Source organism: Phoca vitulina, unplaced genomic scaffold (genome assembly GCF_004348235.1).
Source record: "Phoca vitulina isolate PV1807 unplaced genomic scaffold, GSC_HSeal_1.0 scaffold49, whole genome shotgun sequence".
NCBI lineage: Eukaryota > Metazoa > Chordata > Mammalia > Carnivora > Phocidae > Phoca > Phoca vitulina.
In genome coordinates, this window is record NW_022589752.1 from 3,328,308 (window position 1) to 3,352,371 (window position 24,064).

The window sequence follows — 24,064 nt, forward strand, 5'->3', positions numbered from 1 at the left end:
ATACACTAAAAACAAACTATCAGAGAAATCAAGAAAACAATCCAATTATAATTCTATCAAAAAGAATAAAATACCAGGAATAAATTTAACCAAGTAAAAGACCCATATACTGAAAACTATAAAACACTGATAAAAGAAATTAAAAACACAAATAAATGGAAAGATCTTCTATGCTCATGGATTGAAAGAATTAATATTGTTAAAAAGTCCATACTACCCAAAGCAATCTGCAGATTCAGTGTGATTCCTATCAAAATTCCAATAACATTTTTTACAGAAATAGAACAAATGATCCTAAAATTTGTATGGAACCACAAAAGACCCTGAATAGCCAAGGCAATCCTGAGAAAGAAGAACAAAGCTGAGGCATTGCATGTCCTGATCTAAAATTATATTACAAAGCTATAGTAATCAAAACAGTATTATATTGGCATAAAACAAACACATATGTCAATGGAACAGATTACAGAGCCCAGAAATAAACCCATCCATGCCTGGTCAATTAATTTATGAAAAGGACCTGAGAGGGGCGCCTGGGTGGCTCAGTTGTTAAGCGTCTGCCTTCAGCTCAGGTCATGATCCTGGGGTCCTGGGTTCGAACCTGGCATCAGGCTCCCTGCTTGGCTGGGAGTCTGCTTCTCCCTCTCCCACTCCCCCTGCTTGTGTTCCCTCTCTCGCTGTGTCTCTCTCTGTCAAATAAATAAAATAAATAAAATCTTTAAAAAAAAAAAAAAAAGGACCTGAGAATATGCTATGAGAGAAGACCAGTTTCTTCAATAAATGGTGCTGGGAAAACTGGACAGCCATATGTAAAAGAATAAAACTGGAACACTTTATTTTTTTTTTAAAGATTTTATTTATTTATTTGACAGAGAGAGACATAGTGAGAGAGGGAACACAAGCAGGGGGAGTAGAAGAGGGAGAAGCAGGCTTCCTGCAGAGCAGGGAGCCCGATGCGGGGCTCGATCCCAGGACCCTGGTATCATGACCTGAGCCAAAGGCAGACACTTAACGACTGAGCCACCCAGGCGTCCCAAAACTGGAACACTTTACATCATACACAAAAATTATCTCAAAATAGGGCGCCTGGGTGGCTCAGTTGGTTAAGCGACTGCCTTCGGCTCAGGTCATGATTCTGGAGTCCCTGGATTGAGTCCCACATCGGGCTCCCTGCTTGGCAGGGAGTCTGCTTCTCCCTCTGACCCTCCCCCCTCTCATGTGCTCTCTCTCTCACTCTCTCTCAAATAAATAAATAAAATCCTTAAAAAAAATTATCTCAAAATGGATTAAAGACTTCAACGTAAAACCTAAAACCATAAAACTCCTAGAAGAAAGCATAGGTGGTAAACTCCTTGACATTAGTCTTGGTGACCAAAAACAAAGGCAACAAAAGCAAATATGAATAAGTGGAATTACATCAAACTAAAAAGCTTCTGTAGAACAGAAGAAACAATCAACAACATGAAAAGGCAACCTACCAAATGGAAGAAAATATTTGCAAATCATATATTTGATAAGGGGTTACTATCCAAAATATATAAAGAATCTACATAACTCAATAGTAAAAAACAATCCAATATAAAAATGGGCAGAGGATCTGAGTAGACATTTTTCCAAAGAAGACAATTAGGTACATGAAACAGGCCAACAGGTACATGAAAAGGTACTCAACATCACCAATCATCAGAGAAATGCAAATCAAAACCATAATGAGATATCACCTCTTACCAGTTAGGATAGCTATTTTCAAAAAGATAATAACAAGGGTTGGCAAGGAAGTAGAGGAAAAGGAACTCTTGTGCACTATTGGTGAGAATGTAAATTGGTGCAGCCACTATGGAGAATAGTCTGGAGCTTCCTCAAAATAATTAAAAATAGAACTACCATATGATCCAGTAATTCCACTCTTGGGTATGTATCCAAAGGAAATAAAAACACTAACTTGAAAAGATATATGCACCTCCATGTTCACTACAGCATTATTTATAGTAGTTAAGACATAGATGCAATGTTAAGTGTTCACTGATGGATGAATGGATAAAGAAAACATGGTATATATACACAAATGAATATTAAGCCAAAAAAAAAAAAAAGGAAATCTTGCCATTTGTGACAACATGGATGGACCTTGAAGGCATTATGTGAAATAAGTCAAAGAAAAACAAATATTAGATGATCTCACTTATATGTGGAAGCTAAACAAAAACAAAAACGAAGTCAAACACAGAGAAGAGATTGGCAGTTACCAGAGATGGGGGGGGGAAGTAAAATGGGTGAAGATGGCTAAAAGGTAAAAAAACTCCAGGTATAAAATAAGTCCTGGGGATGTAATGTACAGCATGGTGACTGTAACTAATAATACTGTACTGTATATTTGAAAGTTGCTAAGAGAGATCTTAAAAGTTCTCATCACAGGAAGAAAATATTTGTAACTATGTGTGATGATGGATGTTAACTAGACTTATTGTGGTAATTATTTCATAGTAAAGATATTAAATGATTATGTTGTACACCTGAAACTAATAGGTATGTCAATTTTATTTCAATAATTTAAAATTTAAAAAAATAAAAATAAAAATAAAAATTTAAAATTTAAAAGAAGTATATAAAATCTATATCATTTTGAATGGCTACTAATATTTGACCGTTGACTATTTGATAATCACTCTGTGGACTATATTTGCTACTGTAAAAATATCTTAATAAACATGTAGCACATTTTTATTTACTTGTCCTATTATTTCATAATAAATTACTAAAATTAAAATGGGTACATTTACATAGTACCAAACTGCACTTCAGAAAGATTGTACAAATTTACATTTCTAACAACAGTAAGTGAAAATGCCTTCTCCCCCTCATGCTCAACCTAAGAAGACAGGGTATAATGTTGCTTCTAATTTGATCACTTACTTGATTCTGTAGCTTTTCATTTTTTCATTGGCTAGTTGCACTTCTCCTTTCATCTGCCTACTCGGGTCCTTTGCCTAATTTTACATTAGGAAATTATCTTACCAATTTGTAAGAGCTCTTTATATTAAAATATTAATCCCTTGTTTTATATGTTTAGTTTTCTCATTTCATCATCTTTCAACTTTCTTCATAGAGAGGTTTATTTGGCTATACAAATGTTTGAATCCAGTCTCCTTTTATGGTCTTGATTTTAATGCACTGATAAGAAAGACCTTCTTGTAAAGATAATAAAATAACTTCCTATGTTCTCCTCATATATTTGTATCATTCTGAGTTTTGATTAGTTTGTTTTTATATTTAAAACTAATTTTTTTTAATCTGTAGAGTGAAATACAAATAAAAATTAATTTCAAATCCCAAGGCAATCATTATATTAAACCCATCCTTTCCCTTCTCAATTTCTGGAACTTCTTCTATACAGAATTTGAAACTCTTACTTCTTTCCATCCTTTCTTTTACTTCCCCCCCCCATAAATTCCATCAAATTATCTTTGTCCTCCTCTTTTGAGCTGTTGATTCTCTTTATATATCCAGTGATTTTTGCCCTCTGCAGGCTACTCACACTTAGAAAAGGTGGTTTACACTGTTCAGAATTGGTAGCAAGAGTAGGCCCAGCTGACCTTTGTTAAAATCTGCTCTCTCTCCTTTCCTACCCAGCATAGCACATCAAGGGCCTGGGGGATTCTTCACTCCAAGCAGTTCCTGCTCCCCGGGCCTGATCCCGCCCCACCAATCCTCCCTCAGCACAGGAGATGGCTTTTCCCTCCAGCCTTGGCACACTTAACCATTACTGTGGGATCCTTCTGCTTCTGTGGAGCTCATATAAACTTTCTCAGAATGCTGTGGGGTTTTTGGAAGGATGATAGAGCACACATGCATAAGCTTCTATACACACTGCCTGTTTGGTGTGATACGAGTTTTGGTTCCTGGAAAGTAGGGGCGCTAAGTGAATTAATGTTACTCATCTTTTGGGCAATTTTCTCTTTTGAAATCCCCCGATAGTAGAGTTTCCTCCAGCCACGTTTCCCTACCATTCACACAACTGTTGGTCAAGCTTCCCAGGCTATGGAGAAGTTTCATAAAATAAAATTATTTCTTCCATATCACTCATTGCCTACTGATCTTTACTCTGAGTTTCCTAGACTATTTAGTTGAGGACAGCTTCAATATTCCACGAAACATGCATTTTACCACTGGGTAGAATGCTTTTCCTGGGCGTACTTTTGTGGCATTATCAACATTAGCCATTGGCATACCTTTAGTTATCGTTATAAGTTGAAATTGTTCAATAAAGCATTAAATAATAATGGAAAAAACAGATGTAAACACATTGGTAAGAGCCATTTGAACTGAGGAAAGCTTAGTTTGGGGTACCTTTGAGCTCGCTAGTTGAGAGTAAAGGAAATAACTCCTTATTGTAATGAATGACAGACCTTGAAAAATCTGTAATTGCACTGTTCCGTATGACAGGGCATTTATAGGCTTATATTTTTAATATAAAATTATTTCCAACATTAACAGAACTATAATAAATTATCACTGCATAAGGCCATTTTAACAGACACGTGCATAAGAAAGAATTGTTAGCCATGTCAATTCAAGTAATCTATCAAATTATGTTTTCTAATTAAATATTTCACAATTTTCAAATAATGTGAAATTCTTGAATAAAATGTTGGTGTGTTTTCATTAAATATTAATTATAATCAAGGAACTTGAGGGGGGAGAAATTATCCAATATTTTGAATCAGATCAAGGCCAAACATTTTTAGACACATTTTTCGTACAACGATTTTGTTACCTTGTTTTTAATTTGTTCTGTTTTCATGAATGTTCAACCACAAATCCTGTCTAATTTTAAGTTAATGGGTTTTCATTTTGTTTTTTACTGCATATTTAATTATTGTGAAGTCCAGGGCCCATTTACTCATTCCTTATTCCCCCCCACCTTAGAAATCAGTATGTCCCTTCCACTCACATCTTATTAGTTAAAGCAAGTCTTAGTCATGCCTAACTTCAGGGGGGTGAGGAGAGCAATCATCCAATGTGTTCAGAAAAGGCAGGAGAACTGTAAATATTGTTGAACTCTATCTAGTGAAACTACCATGCTACCTGAGAGGTAAAATCAATTTTTTTATTTTAAAAGCTATTGGATTGCTCAACGAATTCTTTTTTTAAGTGACAAATTTTTAAAGAGCAAATTATGTCCCACCTCTCTAAAGTATCAGCTATATACAGGTTTCTGGGTTCTCCTCCTCTACTCCTTTTAATTTTTACATGGTTGTAATCATACTCTAAATACTATTCTTTGTATTGGTCATTATGTCATATCCATTTTCTATATTGCTGAAGAATCTATAATTTTTTATTCTGGTGTAATATTTAAAATGGAATTTTTCAATTAAATATATTCTTAGATTATTTAATAATTCCTATTCTGATTTCAAATTTATATTCAATCCAATTCTTAACCCTTCCCTGTGTTTAAAGAAAATAAACCAAAAAAACAATACACATCATGTCTTAGGCACTTGTAGGAAAACCTGCTATTTCTGGTTCTTCTTAAAATGCAGATTGTTTATGGCCAAACAAAAAAGATGCTTAGTTCTGAAAAATTCTAAAGAGACAATTAATACTAACATAATAAGTAAGTAGCTTGAAAATCCCAGAAATAGAAAAGAGCAGAAAATGACTAAAGGAATATGATTATTAAATTACCCAAATATGTTATTATGTCTAAAGATGTTTTAAGTTTTAAGACAAGTTTTAAGTTTTAAGACAGCAGTACAATACTTTAAGAAAATCAATTGTACTTTACAAAATTCTTTCTTACAAAACCAAAAGCTAAGAAAGTAATGTAAGATAATCCTTCAGTTTGTGAAAGTATTTACCTCAAGTTTCCATATAATGGCAAGTTCCCTTAAGTGAGTTTGAAATACAAAAATAAAAATTAAATTTGCTTCAAAGTTGTTCAGGCATGTCCCTAAAATATAACTGAGCAATTCCTGTGCTGAACTTTAGGATGTTGAAGCAACAGGCTCAACTATGAATAGTGACTATTAACAGAAGGCAAGAAGAAAATATACACATTCAAAAATGAGCCATTGGCAAGAAAGTGGCTTTCAGACAACTTCTGGTTGTTTAGGAAAAAATCTTAAGAATGCTCCAAGGGAATCTAATAACACCTATTACACGAAGAAAAAATGTATATGTTTAAAAAATGTGTCCTACCATTTGTACTTCACTATCACCTTGTTCCTCAAATTTTGTTTCTTCTTCCTGAACTGAGTTAGACTCATTTTCTCGTTGTTTACCCTCTTCTTGGAGCTCTTTGCTGATTGCTGCTTCTTCATTCTTAACTTCATCCTTGACAAAGTGAGTTACTGTGGCAGTATGTTCTTGTAATGATGTTGGAACAGGGCGCAGTGGTGTGACATGGTCATAGTGTGTATGTAGGAGGCGTAGAGCAATGTCACTTGTTGCTAAAATCCTTGGAATTTCAAATCCAATTTGTGTTTCAGAGAATCTGACACTTTTGTACCTGTTAATAATTTTAACAAAAAGGATGAGATCCTAAAAAACTGAGTCTGTTGAGAATTTATACCTAAGCAGTATTTCTCTCCACTGGAATTTTGCCAAAGTTTGGAGTCCTGATGCATGCTTGCTTGCTTTGCAGCATTTGGACCCAGTTGCTAATGTAATCCTTCTTAAAACACTCTCTTGGGATCTATGACCCCATACTCTTCTCTTCCATCTCTGGCAGGTCCTTCTCTGTTTCCTCTGTATGGCCTTTTTCCTACTGTCCCTTAAATGTTGACATTATTCCACTCTCTATCCAGGCCCTCTTTCTTCTTCCCTCTACACAGTCTCCTTGGATATTATTTTGATGCCTGAATCATAACTTATGTTATCAGTTTTCAACACGAGTTCTATGTTTCCTGGGATGGGTTGGCGGGGGAAGAGGCATCCCTGAATGGGTTTTAAGAAGTCCAAAAATGCCCTTACCTATGATGAGTATATATAATAAGTTCGTAAGAGTCTATGATTCCCCAAGAGTTAAAAACTACTGATCTATATGATGTCTCCTCAAAATAGATCTCCAACTCAGATTTTTTTTAATGCCTTCAGACATTTGTACTTTGATATTTCTTAAGTATTTCAAACTGAACAGGTCCAACGTTGAACTCATCATCCCTGCAACCCCCCTCACTATCACTCTCAAATAAAACAAAACTTGTTTCTGCCTCTACTATTCACTCTATTAGTAAAAACACACCATCTAATTCTCTTCTTAAATCTGAGTAGCTAATACAGGGCTATTCATTTTACTTCTTTTAAAATTATACAGATTAATTTTTTACTCTTCTATATGTAACACATTTTACAATGAAAAGGGTTATATTATTATATTGTCTCATTAGATTTAAATGACAGAGTATTTTACAGCAAATATAACTTGGAAAATATTTTGTCCCTTCCTGTTACTAAATATCAAAATTAAACTCCAATTCTTTCCATTGTCATATGACCAGTCTTTTCAGAGCTGGGACCAGAACCTAGGCCTCCTTTTACTTTGATAATTTTTCCCTAAAACTCACTGCCATACTAACTCAATTAATTTGAAATACTGAAGATTAAACAGAAGAAGTGATCATGAATTTATCATCATCACTATCATTTCTCAGAAAGATGTTATTAGCTGAAAATAACTTGCCTAAGGTAGACAAATAGCAGGTTTGTGATTCAAACCCCAGTTGGCTGACTTCCTAACATAGGTTTCTTCCCAAGTATACCATCCTAGTATACAACAGGCATCTGCCTGGTCATCATGATGTGACTCCCAATGTCTTTTGACCTATAGTATCACCCACAGGAATACCTTGGATTCTTCTTGAGGTTTGCCCACACATATAGAGTTACATTTTCATCTTGAATGACTTTTTCCATATTTCCACTGTCCAGATCTGCTAATGTACTAGCTTGCTATAAGAGAAAAAAGAAAACATTATAAAAGATGAGAGGCCTCATAAGCTATGCAACTTAGAGGAGTTATTTCATCACCCAGGTGTTAGATTCGTTACTTAAAAAGAGTAATTTGGGTAAAAGTATCAAAATAACAAAAAATTGTTTTAAAAAATTCTCTTAATGATATAAATGTATTTAACCTAATTAAATGTGCTTCACCTTTCCACTCAGTTTCTCTTACTGTGTCTAAGGATTAAAGTTGCTCTTATATTCCCAGGATTACTATTATATTACCCTTCTCAATTTTAACATTATCATGATTTTAACTATTCACATGCTTCTTTACCTGTACCTTATTAAAATGTAGATCATGCTACTACAAAAGTTAGTCTATTTCTGAATATCATCAAGTTTAGAAAACAAAATATCCAGTTTATGAAATCCAGATGGGTCATGTTTTACTAGTCCAATACTTGATATCCAACATTAAACACAATTTAAGGATGTTCTTAAGAATGTTTTAATAAAGACTAATATAGCTTGATGCATATTAACTCTCTTAAATGGCTTAACTAAGTCAATATTGTATGTATTTAGTTGCCATAATATAAAAACTTATAAGTATTGGAGATTGAATTTATTGTACATTTTTAAAAAGCAATTGATTCCCCACACTTTTTTCCCCCTGTGACATTCACTTTGGAAGTGTTCAGAATAGTTGTCTTATAGAACTGTTCCACATTGTGAATTTATCTGATTCCTCATGGTATTGTTTAACTTGCTCTTCTATCCCCTTTATTTTTTGAAAGTTAGGTCTAGGTAGGCTTAATTATTTTCAGCAAGAAGGCACTGTAGGTTATGTTGTATTCTATATGTTGCATCCTATCAGGAGGCATATGATGTCCCACTATTAACAATGTGGACTTGATCACTTGGTTAAGGTGATAAGTACCCATATCTCCCAGTTGTGAAGTACACTTTTCCCCAATCAGTAAGTAATCTGTGGTCTAATACTTTAGCACTATGAGAATCATGTGTTCCTCAACAACTTTTCACCTAATTATTTAAGTGAAAATGATCCTTATCATTTATTACATTGAGGATTAAAAAATGGTGATTTTCTTTTTTTTTTTTTTAAAGATTTTATTTATTTATTTGAGACAGAGAGAATGAGAGAGAGAGAGAGAGCACATGAGAGGGGTGAGGGTCAGAGGGAGAAGCAGGCTCCCTGCCGAGCAGAGAGCCCGATGCGGGACACGATCCAGGGACTCCAGGATCATGACCTGAGCCGAAGGCAGTCGCTTAACCAACTGAGCCACCCAGGCGCCCAAAAATGGTGATTTTCTAACTGACAATTCCTTCTACATTTATCAGATGGCATTCTTCTATAAAGAACTGTTCTTTCCCTCCACCCCCCCTTTCCCCCTTCCTTTTTTGGAGTATCACTTTAGACCCACGGATTTTTATTTATTCAATGGTCTATAATCAATTATAATTATTCTTTATGATATTCAAATTATTCCAAATTTGACCAGTGGGAGCCCCTTTAAGCTAGTTCTCTCCCTTTGGATACGACTCCATTACTCTCTGAGCATTTATTTGCTTTCTAGCACAAGATAACTCAACCTCATCTTTCACTTACCCTGCTCCAGACCTGGAATTGGCTGTTTACCCCAACTAGACCTGGTTCCATTTTTATGGATTAAAAAGAAATCTGGTTCATACTGATATTTCCATTTCAAATTTAACATTACAGTATTTTTTCTAATCTTTTCTTTTACATACTGTATCTTTTTCTCTTAAAATAATCTTGATTACTAAAAATTGTAATACATTTCCTTGCTTTTCTTACAATATAAATAAAATAGTTCCAAAATTACATTATGAATATTACTACTAACAATAAATTTAGTGAAGTTTAAGCCTTCTTTGCAGTTCTTTTTGTAATTAGAACATATTCTACCAAGGCTATACAGAGACCAAAATAAACCAAAAGATAAAATAGACAAAAAAAAAAAAAGTGTGACTTTAGGTTGTTTTCTGATTTAAAGAGCAAAATAAAACAAAAACAGCCATAGAAGACATTCATGGGATAGAATATTAGCCCAAATTTAAATATGGACTGGACATTAGATTATGGAATTATTACTTTCTAAGGTATAATAATGATTTTACAATTATATGGATATTATCATTAATGACAAGGTATTTGGGGAAAATAGAGTGACTACCAATAATTACGATCTTTGTCGATTTATCTAGAGTAGGGAATGTTTAACATATAAAGTTTTGTGAATTTATTTTCATAGTGATCCTACTAAACCTTAGCAAGTATAAGAAAAAAAGGGGGGCCTGGGTGGTTCAGTCAGGTAAGCATCTGCCTTTGGCTCCGGTCATGATCTCAGGGTCCTGGGATTGAGCCCCACATTGGGCTCTCAGTGAGGAGTCTGCTTCCCCCTCTCACTCTCCCTCTGTGCTCTCCCCTCTCTCAAATAAATAAATAAAATCTTAAAGAAAAACTAGACTTTAACTATATTGATTATGTTTTTTTTTTTTTAGAAATATTTACGACTGTTAAATCTGGATAAATATATGTGCTTCAAATTATTCTACTGACTTATCCATAGCCTTTTAATTAAAAAGATACTGGGTTTTTTTATCATATAGTGTAAAATTTTAACACTTAAAAAAGTTAATCATAAGTTATAAGCAAAAAAAATCACACTTACTCTGAGAAGTATTTCTGTGGCTACGTTAAACTTAAGATGAAGGAGCTCCTGCAGTTCTAGAATTGATCTTTGGTACTGTATTATATTTTTATCTTCCAAATCATATGGTGGTGTTTCCAATAAAATTAATTTCAATTTATCAATTAACTATAAAATAAAAACAATGTAAAAACTTACTATAAAAATAATCTTCTGACAAAAAGTCAAAGAAAAAGTGAAAAGGGGATGTTCTATCACTTTTGAATTGAGGCACACATCATATCACCAGTAAAACATACAAAAATCCTTTCTTATATTTATTGTATTATTTAAGATCATGGAAAAATTAAATATTTTCTCCAGAAATTCCATTATAAGAATTCCCAACTATCTGTAACAGAGCTTTCATTAGCAAGTTAATAGAACAGGGACAGCTTGGATACCTAAGACTATGGAACAGTAGAAATAATGATATAACAACAATGAGGAGGAGGAGGAGGACATGAAGAGAGTTACTAATATATACTGAATGTTTATGTAGGAGTCCAGGGCAGGCCACCCCCAAATGAACCACAAAGGCACAATACTGATCATTTTGAACTGAAGCTACTTGAGAATTAACTGGTACAAAGACACACCCTCCTCTGTCCTCCTGAAAGCAGGAAACATATCTCCCATATGAAAAATACCCTCCCTGTACTAAGAAAAGACATCTTTATCACCACAGACATGGACTTTCAAGTAGAGAAAACTGTGGAAATAAACCTTGTTACTTTTTTACTAATCTACTTGGCCCAAATTCCTCTTAAAATTCCTTACTGATTCAAGCTCACAAACACCTGTTTTCCTTATCCTGTAAATTCCTCACCAATCTATTGTTTCTTTGTCTAAAATTTGCCTGCCTTGGTCATTTCTTTGGGTCTCAATTTCATTATTGGGTCTTCATGTGCACGTAATAAAATTGTCTTTTTTCTCCTATTTTCCTGTCTCATATGAATTGAATTCTCAGTCCAGCTGAAAGACCTTGAAGGGTAGAAGAATTTTCTCTCTCCTACACTTCATATGTGCCAGGAACTGTTCTAAATGTTTATACGTTTTAATTCATTCTATCTTCATCATAACTCTATGAGCTAGATACTGTTATTGTGTCTGTTTTTACAGATAAGGAAACCGAAGTAAGGAGTTTGGAAGACCCGACCCCATCCTAACAAATAAAAAGCTCAAAAGACTGAAAAATCAACAACTGTTCTTTAATCCACAAGAGAGGAGGAGATAGGGCAAACATCTGCCCTCAAGATTGGAGAGATCTATATTCAGGAGCAAAAGCCACTGCAGAAAACAGTGCCAAGTAAGAACATCTGAATTGTAAATGACAAATTATTTAGACTCAGTGTAGACAACTCTTGAGAGTTAAAAACTCCAGGAGAATACAGTCATGGAACAAGAGGGCCCACCATATTGTTAGATTTACCTCCAAATGCTCCACCAGGTTCTCATAATAACTGTAGGAGCAAAATCCCCTATTTCTAGCAGAGGGAGGGGAAAAGGAACTGTTTTGAAATACACCAGAGTACTCTGTACAAGGCCTGATCTCAGGGGAAACTACTTAGAGCCTAATCTGCAAGAGTTTTATCAGAGCCTAACTCACCTGGGGGAAAGAAAATACATAACTCCAGCTGGCTCTAGCCATTCCTTCCCACTTAAGAGGGAATAAAAACAATTGAAACGTTTGTGAAGTTCACCATGCAGAGATGCAGACACAGGCTTTACTAAAAAACTGAGAACTAATTTCACAGGTCTTCCCCTCTCCCCACCTTACCTCACAGTCCCATTACTAAAGGCCTATTTACAGCAGCAACTTTTACCCAGTACATCATGTCCAGCTATCAGGAGAAAATTACAAGTCATACCAAAAGGCAAAAACCACAATCTGAAAAGACAAAGCAAGCAGAACCACACATGGCAGTGATGTTGGAATTATCGGACCAGGGGTTTAAAACCACTATGATTAATATGCTAAGGGTTCTACTGGATAAAACAGACAGCATACATGAATATATGGGCAATGTAAAGGAGAGAGATGGAAATCCTAAGAACCAGATTGAAATGCTAGATCAAAGGATACTGTAACAGGAATGGAGAATGCCTTTGGTGCGCTTATTAGTAGACTGAACTCAGCTGAGGAAAGAATCTCTGAGCCAGAGGACATAGCAATAAGAATCCTTGAAAACCAAATGGCAAAGACAACAAAAACCTGAAAAAACAATTTAAAGAATAGAATGAAATATCCAAGGACTGTGGGACAACTACAAAGGGTGTCGCATACACATAATGGGAACACCGGGAGGAGAAAAAAGAGAGAAAGGAACAAAAGAAATATCTGAAATAATAATAACTGAGAATTTCCCTAAATTAATGTTAGATGCCAAACCACAGGTTCAGGAAACTCAGAGAACACAAAGCAGGATAAATGCCCTAAAAAACTCCACTTACGCTTATCATTTTCAAACTACAGAAAAATCAAAGATAAAGAAAAAATCCCCACAGAAGCCAGAGTAAAAAACACCGTACCTTTAGAGGAACAAAATTAAAAATTGCATTTAACATCTCAGAAACCATGCAAACAGGGTGCCTGGGTGGCTCGGTCGGTTAAGCATCTGCCTTCAGCTCAGGTCATGATCCCAGGGTCCTGGGATTCAAGCCCCATATTGGACTCCCTGCTTCTCCCTCTCCCTCTGCCTGCTACGCCCCCTGCTTGTGCTCTCCCTCTCCCTCTGTCAAATAAATAAATAAAATCTTTAAAAAAAAAAAAAAGAATGCAAGCAAGAAGAGAGTGGAGGTATTTATAGTGTTAGGAGAAAATGAGGCACAGCAAGGTCACAGGAACAACTAATACTGTATTGTGGCAAGATTTAGTTTTGAACACTGACACATAAGAAATACCTAATAAACTTCTAAATTAAGAGAGGCAGCATAGTGGTATAGTGCAGTATGGACTCAACCCAGAATGCGGGGCTTCAATCCTAGCCACTTCTTACTACCAGTGTGATCTTGGACAACATCACAGTGCCTTCTTCATTTGTGAAATGGGAATAATAGTGCCTACCTCATAGGGTTATTATAAGAATTCAGCAAGTTACTATTTCTAAAGCCTGGCATAGTGTTATTTAAGAGCTTGCCAAATAAATAAATTTGATCATTTGGAACCTGGTGTTCACCATGTCATCGATGCTATCCAATTCTTTCTGTTCCTCATGTGCTGCCTGCTTTAGTTTCCTATTGCTATGATCATTCTCTTCTTCCATCTCCTGTTTTGTTTTACTTATCTTTTTTCTCATTTTCCCTATTATTTATTATGTCCATTTCTGTAACCCACTCTCACAATAGGAAGATTTCACTTCCAGCTTATCACTGATGACCTCTACTACTTCTGCTACTTCCCACTCTCTCTCGGCTTTTGCAGAGCATCAGAGACCAGCATCTTGCCATGGCAGCATGGCAGAGAGTATATGCAATGGCAAGAACACCTCATGGTGTGGGGGAGGCTCCATGGAGCCCTTGGAAAGTCAGAGTAAGGGGCGCCTGGGTGGCTCAGTCGGGTAAGTGTCTGCCTTTGGCACAGGTCATGAGCTCAGGTCCTGGGATCAAGCCCGCATCGGGGCTCCCTGCTCAGCGGGGAGTCTGCTTCTCCCTCTGCCTCTGCCCCTCCCCCCACTCCTGCTCTGTATCTCTCTCTCTCTCAAATAAATAAAACCTTAAAAAAAAAAAAAAGAGTAAGACCCATCTGAAGTCTCATAGGAGACTCTAAGTAAGTCACAATTTCTCTCCCTTTTTACGTAGAATGGGTCTCATAAGCTTGTCCAGATCAAATCAGGCAATGCATGTTAAGAGCTTAACAGAATCTGGAGTTAGTCCATCTTACAACAACACATAGAAGTAAACCACAGTGATAAGAAACACAAAAAGGTGGAGAGGAATGGTAACAAAAAGCATTAGAAGATAAAAGGACCAAGAGCAGTGAATCCCTTCTAGTTTCAATTATTATCTAGGTGTGTCTAGTGTGCATTTTTCTATTCATCCTAACTTGGGATTTGTTGGGTTTCTTGAATCTGAGGGTTTGTATCTTTCCTCAATTCTGGAAAAACGTCAGACATTTTCTCTTTGAATATTGTCATTCCCTCATTCTTCTGCATCTCTTTCTGGTACTCCTTTTCAATGTATTTTCGCCTCTTTTCCTCTATCATACATATTTATTAACTTCTCATTCATATTTTCCATCTCTTTCTCTCTCCTATATTCTGGTAAATTCTCCCAATCAACTTTGGATTCACTTGTGATTAAGAATAATTTTCTTGTTTCCCTTCTCTAAGCTAAAGATGAGCCAAACAAGTTTGTATCATCTTTTGCCGAGTATTTCCCCTATTACCCACAATAACTTTTGGAGACTCCCAGCCATATAAGAAATCTCTGATTCAACTTGCCACCTTTCACATACTCTAGGCTTTGCCTCCTGATGGTCCTTTAAACCAATGCTAACCCAAGACTTAACAGAGAGCCTCTGGGGAAGTGGCTCTCTGGGAAGCCACTGACTTTGAGACTTGCCCACTTTTCTGAATTGGCCTCTAAGATTTTCCCTTACTTTGTTTTGAACTAGGCAATGAATTTATTTTTTTTAAAGATTTATTTATTGGGGTGCCTGGATGGCTCAAATGGTTAAGTGTCTGCTTTTGGGTCAGGTCATGATCTCCAGGTCCTGGGATCAATCCCCACGTTGGACTCCTAGCTCAGTGGGGAGTCTGCTTCTCTCTCTCCCTCTACTTCTCCCTATTCTCGTGATCTGTCTCTCACTCTCAAATGAATGAATAGAATCTTTTAAAAAAGATTTATATATTTATTTATTTTATTTATTTTTAAAGATTTTATTTATTTATTTGACAGAGACAAAGACAGAGAGAGAGGGAACATAAGCAGAGGGAGTGGGAGGCGGAGAAGCAGGCTTCCCGCTGAGCAGGGAGCCTGATGCAGGGCTGGATCCCAGGACCCTGGGATCATGACCTAAGCTGAAGGCAGATGCTTAATGACTGAGCCACTCAGGCGCCCCGTATTTATTTTAGAGAGAGAGAGAGACAGTGTGCGAGATAGAGCACTAGAGTAGGGGAAGGGAGAGAGGGAGAGAATCTTCAAGCATACTCCCTGATGAGCACGGAGCCATGTGGGGCTCAATCTCACCATCCATAAGATCATGACCTGAGCCAAAACCAAGAGTCAGACACTTAACCGACTGAGGTAACCAGGCGCCTGTAGGCAATGAATTTAAATATCATTAAAAAAAGTTGTTTTTAGCATTTTTAAGTGCATCATAATGTGGTAGATCCTCAGGGTAGTCTGTCCATCCTATTTGCAGAAGTAGAAGGTACAATGTTCTTACTCATCTTTGTACTTTCATGCCTTAAAGGATAGGTGCCTGGCACATAGTTAACATTGAAAAACATCTGTAGTGAATCATAGAATAGTGGAAAATTTCAACTCAGGATAAAATCATGCACTTTTCCCCCAAGTTATCTACATAAATGGATGCAACTTGATTTTTTTTTCCTGCTTGGATTAGACACACATAATGTTTCACATTTATGTTATGTTGACCTTATATCTAAGGTGGCAAAGATAAAAAATTAAAAAAAGGAGTTGTAAAAATAAAAAAAAATGAAAAGACTGTTAAAAAAAATAAAATAAAATGCACTTGGACTGTTAAAAAAAAAAATGTAAAGATTAGCAAATAATTTTTCTGCATAGCCAAGCAAGCAGTAGTGTTACTAATTGGCAAGTATGATAGTTATTCAATTTATTTTTATTTTGGAGGCAGTATCAGACAATTTGTAATTTAAATAATTTAAAATTATAAAATAATATTCCAATACCTACATTTAGCACTAGTTTACTCTTCGCAATCACTTCCTCAAGAGTCTCATTTGTTTCCTCTTTCCACAGGCTAATGAAAGTATTAATTTCTGGGGATATTGAAGGATCAGGACTCCCATCACATTGAATGTAGTGTTTCCACTGTGGAATAAAAATGTCTGAAGGTTCACACTGATGAAAATTCAAAGATTAAATAACTTTTTTCAAAGTATCAGTTCTCATAACCTAGTTTTTCCAATTTAGGCAAAAAATATTATGACTTTAACTGCTTACTTGAGATATCTCTAAAATAATAAAATTCTCTTCATCAAAATAATTTAAAAGCTTCCATAATTCAAATAAATAACAATTCTAGTAATTGTGATATTTTTAAAACAGTATTTATGAGTTGGTTTTGTTTTGCTTTCTTCTCTAATCATATAACTTCTATATTTACAAAAGCCAACACAGGCTAATTTCCACTTCTCAAATTGTTACTAATTGTTAATCACCATTGGCATTTTAGTATGAGTTCTTCCATTCATTCTGTAGTCTATGCAAATTCTGCATTTGTAATCATATTGTACTTACAGTTTTTTGCTTAAAATTATACCGCCATCATCTTTTGCCATATTGTTAGTTTTTTCTTCTTCTCCTGATAATAATCTTTATTGTTTCCAAACTTACGCTGTTTTGAGCAACACTAGATTCCATGAAGCTCAGTTTTCTATTTTAATTTAGAATAATTTCCTCAGTACAGATTCCCCAAAATTAAATCAGAGTCAAAAGATATAAAAATTTCAAGGGTCTTATTATTGACAAATAGTTTTCTACAAAGCTATGTGAATTTACTTTGCTACATGCAATATAGGAGATTTGTCAGATTAGAGATGTTTTACAGACAAAGTCAAAGTTTGGGAGGAGTAAAAAGGATATCAGACTATAACTCCCTCTTGTGGTACAAAAGTATTAGTTCACACACACGTAACACACACAAATCAGTCTTACCTGAGAAAGCAATCTAGTATCTCGTTTCAATTTCTCTGCTTCAGGAAAACACCCCTCTAATAAATAAAGTTCTTCAAGTTCTTCATTTCTCCTTTCCAGATCCTGTTACGTGGAGATAAATACATTGGCTAGCTCTTTAATTTTAGCTTTATGTTTCACAAGTAGCCTCTAAACTTTACTGACAAAATACTTTCAAAATGAACACTAACTAAAGTTAGTTTAAATGTAACTGCTATTTCCAAAAGATTTCATCTGAAACTGTGGTTTGTGAATGATCTGCAGACTCCTAGTGGGTCCCCAAGACTCTTTAGGGATCTGTGAGGTCAAATCTGTCTACATAATAATACTAAAACAGTATTTGCCTTTTTTGCTGTGTATACATTTGCACTAATGGCACAAAATGGTATAAAATTCCTGGTGCCTCAGGACAAATCAAGTCACAAGCTGTACTAGGGGGCACATTCTTTGGGGGAGAGGGGTGGGAAACAGCCAGTTTCACATAAGAATGATGTGATGAAGTGAAAATTATTAATTTTATTAAATGTCAACTCATCAGTGTATGTCTTTTGATTATTCTGTGTGATAAAATGGGAAGTATACATAAAGCACTTCTGCTGCATATCAAAGGACAAGACTGTCTTGAGAAATACTTGTGCAATTATTAGAGTATCTTGGCAGAACCTCTCAAAAATGAATGAATTGAGCATGTCAATTCCAGGGAACAACTAAAAGTATTTGTTACCAATGATAAAATTCAAGTTTTCAAATAAAAATTCAAATTTTAAAGGGGTACCAGGGTGCTTCAGTCGGTTGAGCATCCGACTCTTGGTTTCGGCTCAGGTCATGATTTCAGGTCATGGGATCAGGCCCTATATCGTGGGGCTCTGTGCTCAGTGGGGAGTCTGCTTGAGATTCTCTCTCTCCCTCCTGCTCTGCCCTTCCCCCCTGCTCTCTCTCTCTCAAATAAATGAATCTTTAAGGAAAAAAATTCAAATTTTAGGAAAACTTATATCTACGCTGTGAGCTTGACATTTTTTCCTTAAAAACCTTTCTGATTTGATTGCAGATGAAATTAGTGCATGTGATTTTTGATAATGAACAATAAAAATGTGTCAGTATTTGGAAGGAAATAATTCAGTAAACCAAATTTTTCCAAGCAATGAATGCATGATATTGCTGAATCATACATGGATACAAGATCTACTTAAAGAGTAAGATAAATCAATGTTTTAGTGTAACAGAGCATGAAAAGCTCATTGATATGATTTCAGATTCCATATTGAGAAACTATGATTTATTGAGTTTTGGTATAGTATCAAAAAGAATATTCACAGTTATCTGAAAGGCTATTACAATATTCCTTTTTCCAACTATGAATCTTTGTGAGGCCAGATTTTCTTCATATACTTCAATCAAAACAACACACTGAAACAGACAAAATACTGAAGTAGATATGAGAATCCAGCTGTCTTTCGTTAAGTCTGACATCAAAGAGATTTTAAAAATATAAACAATGCCACTTATTTCCCTAATTTAAAAAATATATAATGTGTGGTTATGGATGTAACTATTGTATTATAATAATCATTTCACAATATATACAAATATTGAATCACTATGTTGTATACATGAAACTAATATAATATTATATGTCAATTATAAATCAATAATATATATTATATATGTAATTCTATGTATAGTTGTTTTCTTTCTTTAAATGTTAATATATTTTATTTTTACTAATGTTTATTTTTAACAATATTTAATATCTATTAATATAATGCATCTTAAAATTTCTCAGTTTGAATTTCTAATATGGTAAATATTGATAGATATAATCCACATAAACAAATCTCCTTGGGGGTCTTCAATTTTTAATACTTAAGAGGTTTCTCCTCAGATCAAAATATTTCAGAACTACTGATCTGAAAAATTCTGGTGAAAAGCTTTGCACAGTGGCATTATCGTAGCCAATGAGGTGTATCCGAGGCGCGATTATTGCTAATTGAAAAATTCTGGCGAAAAAGAGAAGTAAAGCTAAAACAGGAGAGGGCGCCTGGGTGGCTCAGTCGGTTAAGTGTCTGCCTTCAGCTCTGGTCATGATCCCGGGGTCCTGGGATCGAGCCCAGCATCAGGCTCCCTCTCCTCCCCACTTGTGCTCTCTCTATCTCTGTCTCTCTCTCTCTCAAATAAATAAATAAACTCTAAAAAGAAAAAATTAAAAAAAAAACTGAAACAGGAGAGGTAGAATTTGAGTTTGGGGGGGTGGGGGAGGGGCATCCCTGTTTATCTATAAAACAGATTGAGAAAAATAACAGTGCTTACAAGCAAGGGCTCCGCGAAGCAAAGCTATTTATGTCTAAATCCTGGCTCTGCTGCTTACTTTCCCTATTCCTCAATTTCCTTATCTGTGAAATGTGGGTAATAATTTCACTAACTTTCTGGTAGGATTAAATGAGTTAAACCAGTTTATAAAGGCCTAAACATTAGTGGTAGGTATGGGGGAGAGTGACATTACATGGCCAAACATATCTGACAGCCACATAGTGTGTCTTCATTAATAACATTACTAGGGGCGCCTGGGTGGCTCAGTTGGTTAAGCATCTGCCTTCAGCTCAGGTCATGATCCCAGGGTTCTGGGATCGAGTCCTACACTGAGGTCCTTGCTCAGCGGGGAGCCTGCTTCTCCCTCTGCCCGCCGCTCCCCCCCCCCTCTTGTGCGCATGAGCTGTCTGTCTCTGACAAATAAACAAAATCTTTTAAAAAAATATTACTAATGTTTATATACTTTTGCTTCAAGTTGATGCCATTTTTCTTTCTCAATCCGTTGTATTTCAAGCCTTTCCATTTCTTCTTTTTCATATTTCACACGAGCCTCCTCTAAAGAACCAAAAAAATTTTTTTTCTCAGTGATTAAATCAATCTATTTTTAAGCCCTTAAAATTGCTTAAAGTATTTTCAAGATGTAAGGGTGGTGGAATATTTTATAGAAGTCACAACCATATCATGTGGTAGAAATAAGACGAATGCTAGACTTCTTTCAAAAAACAACATGACTCAAACTTTCTGGCCAAGAAAATAGGATTATAATGATATTTCTCTTGCCCAGAAAGTTTATAGAAATCCAATAATGATTTAACCAATAAAAAGTGACAGATCTATCATGGGTAATTAAGGAGAGGTAAAGTCTTCAGAAGATTTCCGTAAGTTTGTGACATCTACATCATCAGAAGCAACTACCCTAATCTTCTCTTGGTTTCACTATTAAAAACAAAATATGAAATATATGTTGAAGAATATGAGTTTAATCCAATATAATAAAATTTGCCCCAAGATCTAGATCCTGATAATGTATTCTTATCATGAGCCACCTAAGAAGGATTTATAATGATTACACATAAAAAAATCAACATGGAACCAGAGGACAGACTTTTAAAACCTGAATTTGAATCCACACGTTCTTAATGCTAAAAGCTACAACCACTTGAAATAATCAGATCTTTAAAATCATTTTGGTATTTTAAATAACTGATATTTTTATTAATTTTAACTGACTTTTTTTTTTACAAATGAAAATCCTCTTTAAATTTGGCAAATAAATATTATTAAACTATAAGAACTTAGGCTGCTCTGTACATTTCTTGCTAGTGTCTACTTCCTATATTTAGTGAATTTGAGTTTCAGAATTCTTACTGTACAATAAGCACCAATGCCTCTGATTTCATCAGTAAATACAAACACTTCAAGATAGGGTTGCCAGAGTTAGCAAATAAAAATACAGAGTGCTTAGTTGAACTTGAATTTCAGATAAAAGAACTGCCTTTTTAAAAAAATTTAAGTATGTTCCATATTGCATGAGGCAAATTATCCCAAATTATCCATTGTTTATCTGAAATTCAAATTTAACTAGGCATTCTGTATTTTACCTGGCAACTCCACTTCTGAAAGTGATGGGTGTGTACTAACAGAACTTTCTGGGTACCCTTTAAACAGCAGACATTTATTATAAAACAGATGAAATTTGAAAAATCGAAGAATTTTGAAAATTCTTTTAAAAGAATGTAGAAATACCAACCTACTGTTATATTTCCTGCATATGAAAATAGTAACACTGTGTATTTTGTACCTTCCTCTTTCTGCCGCCTTTCCTCCTCCTCTTGTAGCTGCTTTAATCGTTCAGCTTTGGTTATTTTCCTCTTCTTCCTGCCAGACTTAAATGTCACAACATAAAGAAAGGCTATTAATATGCACCCAAATTACTTTAAAACACATATCCCTCAAATAGTAATTATGAAAAACACTTATGCTTCCATGAATCTAGTCTTTCATTCGTTCAAATAAGACTATTATGAACAAAGCTTCGACCCAATGCATTGAGGACAAAGCATGGAAACAAGTAAGAAAAATAAGCATATAAGTTATTTAAAGTCAAGAGTGACAGTGCCAATTTAATTACTATACAATTAGTACCATGCAATTAATATGAAATTTACATAATTTTCTCATTCCCAGTTTCCGCATCTTTAAAATGGTGCTAAATAAGACCTCATTTGGGGGCGCCTGGGTGGCTCAGTCAGTTAAGTGTCCACTCTTGATTTCCGCTCAGGTCATGATCTCAGAGCTGTGAGTCGAGCCCCGTGTCGGGTTCTGCGCTCAGCACAGAATCTGCTTCAAATTATCTGTCTCTCTCAATCTCTGCCCCTCCCCCCACTCATGCACCCTCTCTGTCTCGCAAATAAATAAAATCTTTAAAAAAAGACCTCATTTTATTGTTGTAAGGATTAAAATAAAAATATATATACAATATAAAATAGATGTCAAATATATATAAAATATATGTAAAAATAGTTTTAATACTACTATATGTCTATAATGATTAAAAATACTTTATAGAGCAGGTAGGATTTAAGTTTGTGCCCAAAAGATTTTAACATTCAGATATGTGGGGAAGGTATCTCAGGAAGAGGGAAATGCAGGCAGTAAGATATGGAGAAGGGATGGCACTGGAAAGGCCAAGAAGTTCATGGGCCCTGGGGAGATTCCAAGAAAAGGTTATAGAAATGAAAATGGAAGAAAAGGCTGGAGCCTATGCTATAGAGGCTGGACATTATTCTAAAAACGTGGAAACCCCCTAAAAGTTTTTGAGAAGGGCTGTGGCTATTAAGAATATAATTTTGAAAACTAACTTTGTATTAGAAAAAAAAGATTATGAAGAGGATACCATTTGGGTGACTATTAAGAGTAGTTACTAAAACTAAAGTCATAACAATGTAATAAACACAGGAGAATGGATCCAATAAATATTATATAAGCTAACTTATTTGATAATGATAAAAATTGGAGGCAAGGAGAAGAATGAGTTAGAGAAGAGTCAAAAAGAAAAACTGTAGTCCAGAACAAGTAAATTTGGATGAAACATTGTTGAAAGGAGTTTAAATATAATTAATATGAGTGTGAGTAGAGCATCCAGGCAATGTTTGCTGGCACTGAACCTGGAGAACTGAGGTTTAGCAAAGAGATCAGGGCTATGGAATACAAATTTGAGAACTATCTTGGTGATAACGACCTCCTCTCCATTTTCCCGGGGAAGGATAGAAAGAAAAGAGCACTATCTCAATTTAGCAATCAGTAGAGTGGTTACTCCTTGGAATAAGCAGACTTTTGGATGACCATCTTCTCCTTTTGGCTCACTTACTGCAGAATGCTCCATTGGAATCTCTAATCCATTAGCCCTACCATTTCTTCATTGATCATTAAGCCCCCCATTCCTCCACTTCTTTACCCAGGTTAGGTTTCACAACTCATCACCATAGTCACTAACATATATTTCCACTTCCCCCATTTTCCTGTCCCTCAGAGAAGCTCAGCTGGCAAATTCCTAGATGTAGTTCAACTCAACTCTCCATTTATTCTGCACTAGCAATAGGAGCAGCTGAACCTTGCCAGAGAAAAATACATGAGCTCAAATTTATGAGCATAAATTTTAAATAGACTTTGTGCCATCCAGTATTCCTACCACTGCTTCATTCTCCTCACTCTTCAAACCTCCAAAATCCTCTCCTCTTTCTTATTCTTAGCTGTTGACTTTCTCTCTCATACCACTGGAAACTCTGAGAATAATTTCAGTTACACACCCAAATCTTTGAACCTATCTACATATCTTGGTCTGCCTTCCCTCCCTTTATGTTGTATGATCTATATCCCTTCTGCTATTTAAGGCTGAACCTGCCACTTTTACACTGGATCCTATCTTTTACTGCCTATTTAATAAGACTTGGCTCCTGTAATTAATACCTCTAGTTATTCATAAATTCCTCCCTCCCTATATTTCACATCCCTTTCCATTTTTTGCTCTAATTCCATTACCTTTTATATCAGACCGCCTAAAAAGACTTGCCCACTGCTTCTACTTTCCCATTTTCTGCATGACCCACTCTAATTGGGCTTTCATTTCATTTTTACTGCTACATTAAAACCTCTCCTGTCAAGGAATCTTACAATGGCTGGACAGT

At 35.4% G+C, this 24,064-nt stretch overlaps 1 protein-coding gene and 1 pseudogene across 4 annotated transcripts in view; one reads left to right on the forward strand and one right to left on the reverse strand.

Annotated features, from left to right (window-relative positions):
* Positions 1–24,064, reverse strand: part of CASC1 (cancer susceptibility 1) — a 62,207-nt gene that overhangs the window by 24,656 nt on the left and 13,487 nt on the right. For 3 of the 4 annotated variants that reach the window (XM_032432620.1, XM_032432619.1, XM_032432622.1), the window contains 7 exons: positions 21,679–21,763; positions 20,341–20,432; positions 17,553–17,654; positions 16,569–16,706; positions 10,668–10,814; positions 7,853–7,956; positions 6,205–6,514 (listed from right to left, as the gene is read on the reverse strand). In XM_032432620.1, coding sequence (XP_032288511.1) covers positions 6,205–6,514; positions 7,853–7,956; positions 10,668–10,814; positions 16,569–16,706; positions 17,553–17,654; positions 20,341–20,432; positions 21,679–21,763 — 978 coding nt within the window. The remainder of the gene's footprint in view (positions 1–6,204; positions 6,515–7,852; positions 7,957–10,667; positions 10,815–16,568; positions 16,707–17,552; positions 17,655–20,340; positions 20,433–21,678; positions 21,764–24,064) is intronic. The other variant, XM_032432621.1, reaches the window with a different exon arrangement.
* LOC116621621 lies at positions 19,497–19,580 on the forward strand (annotated as a pseudogene).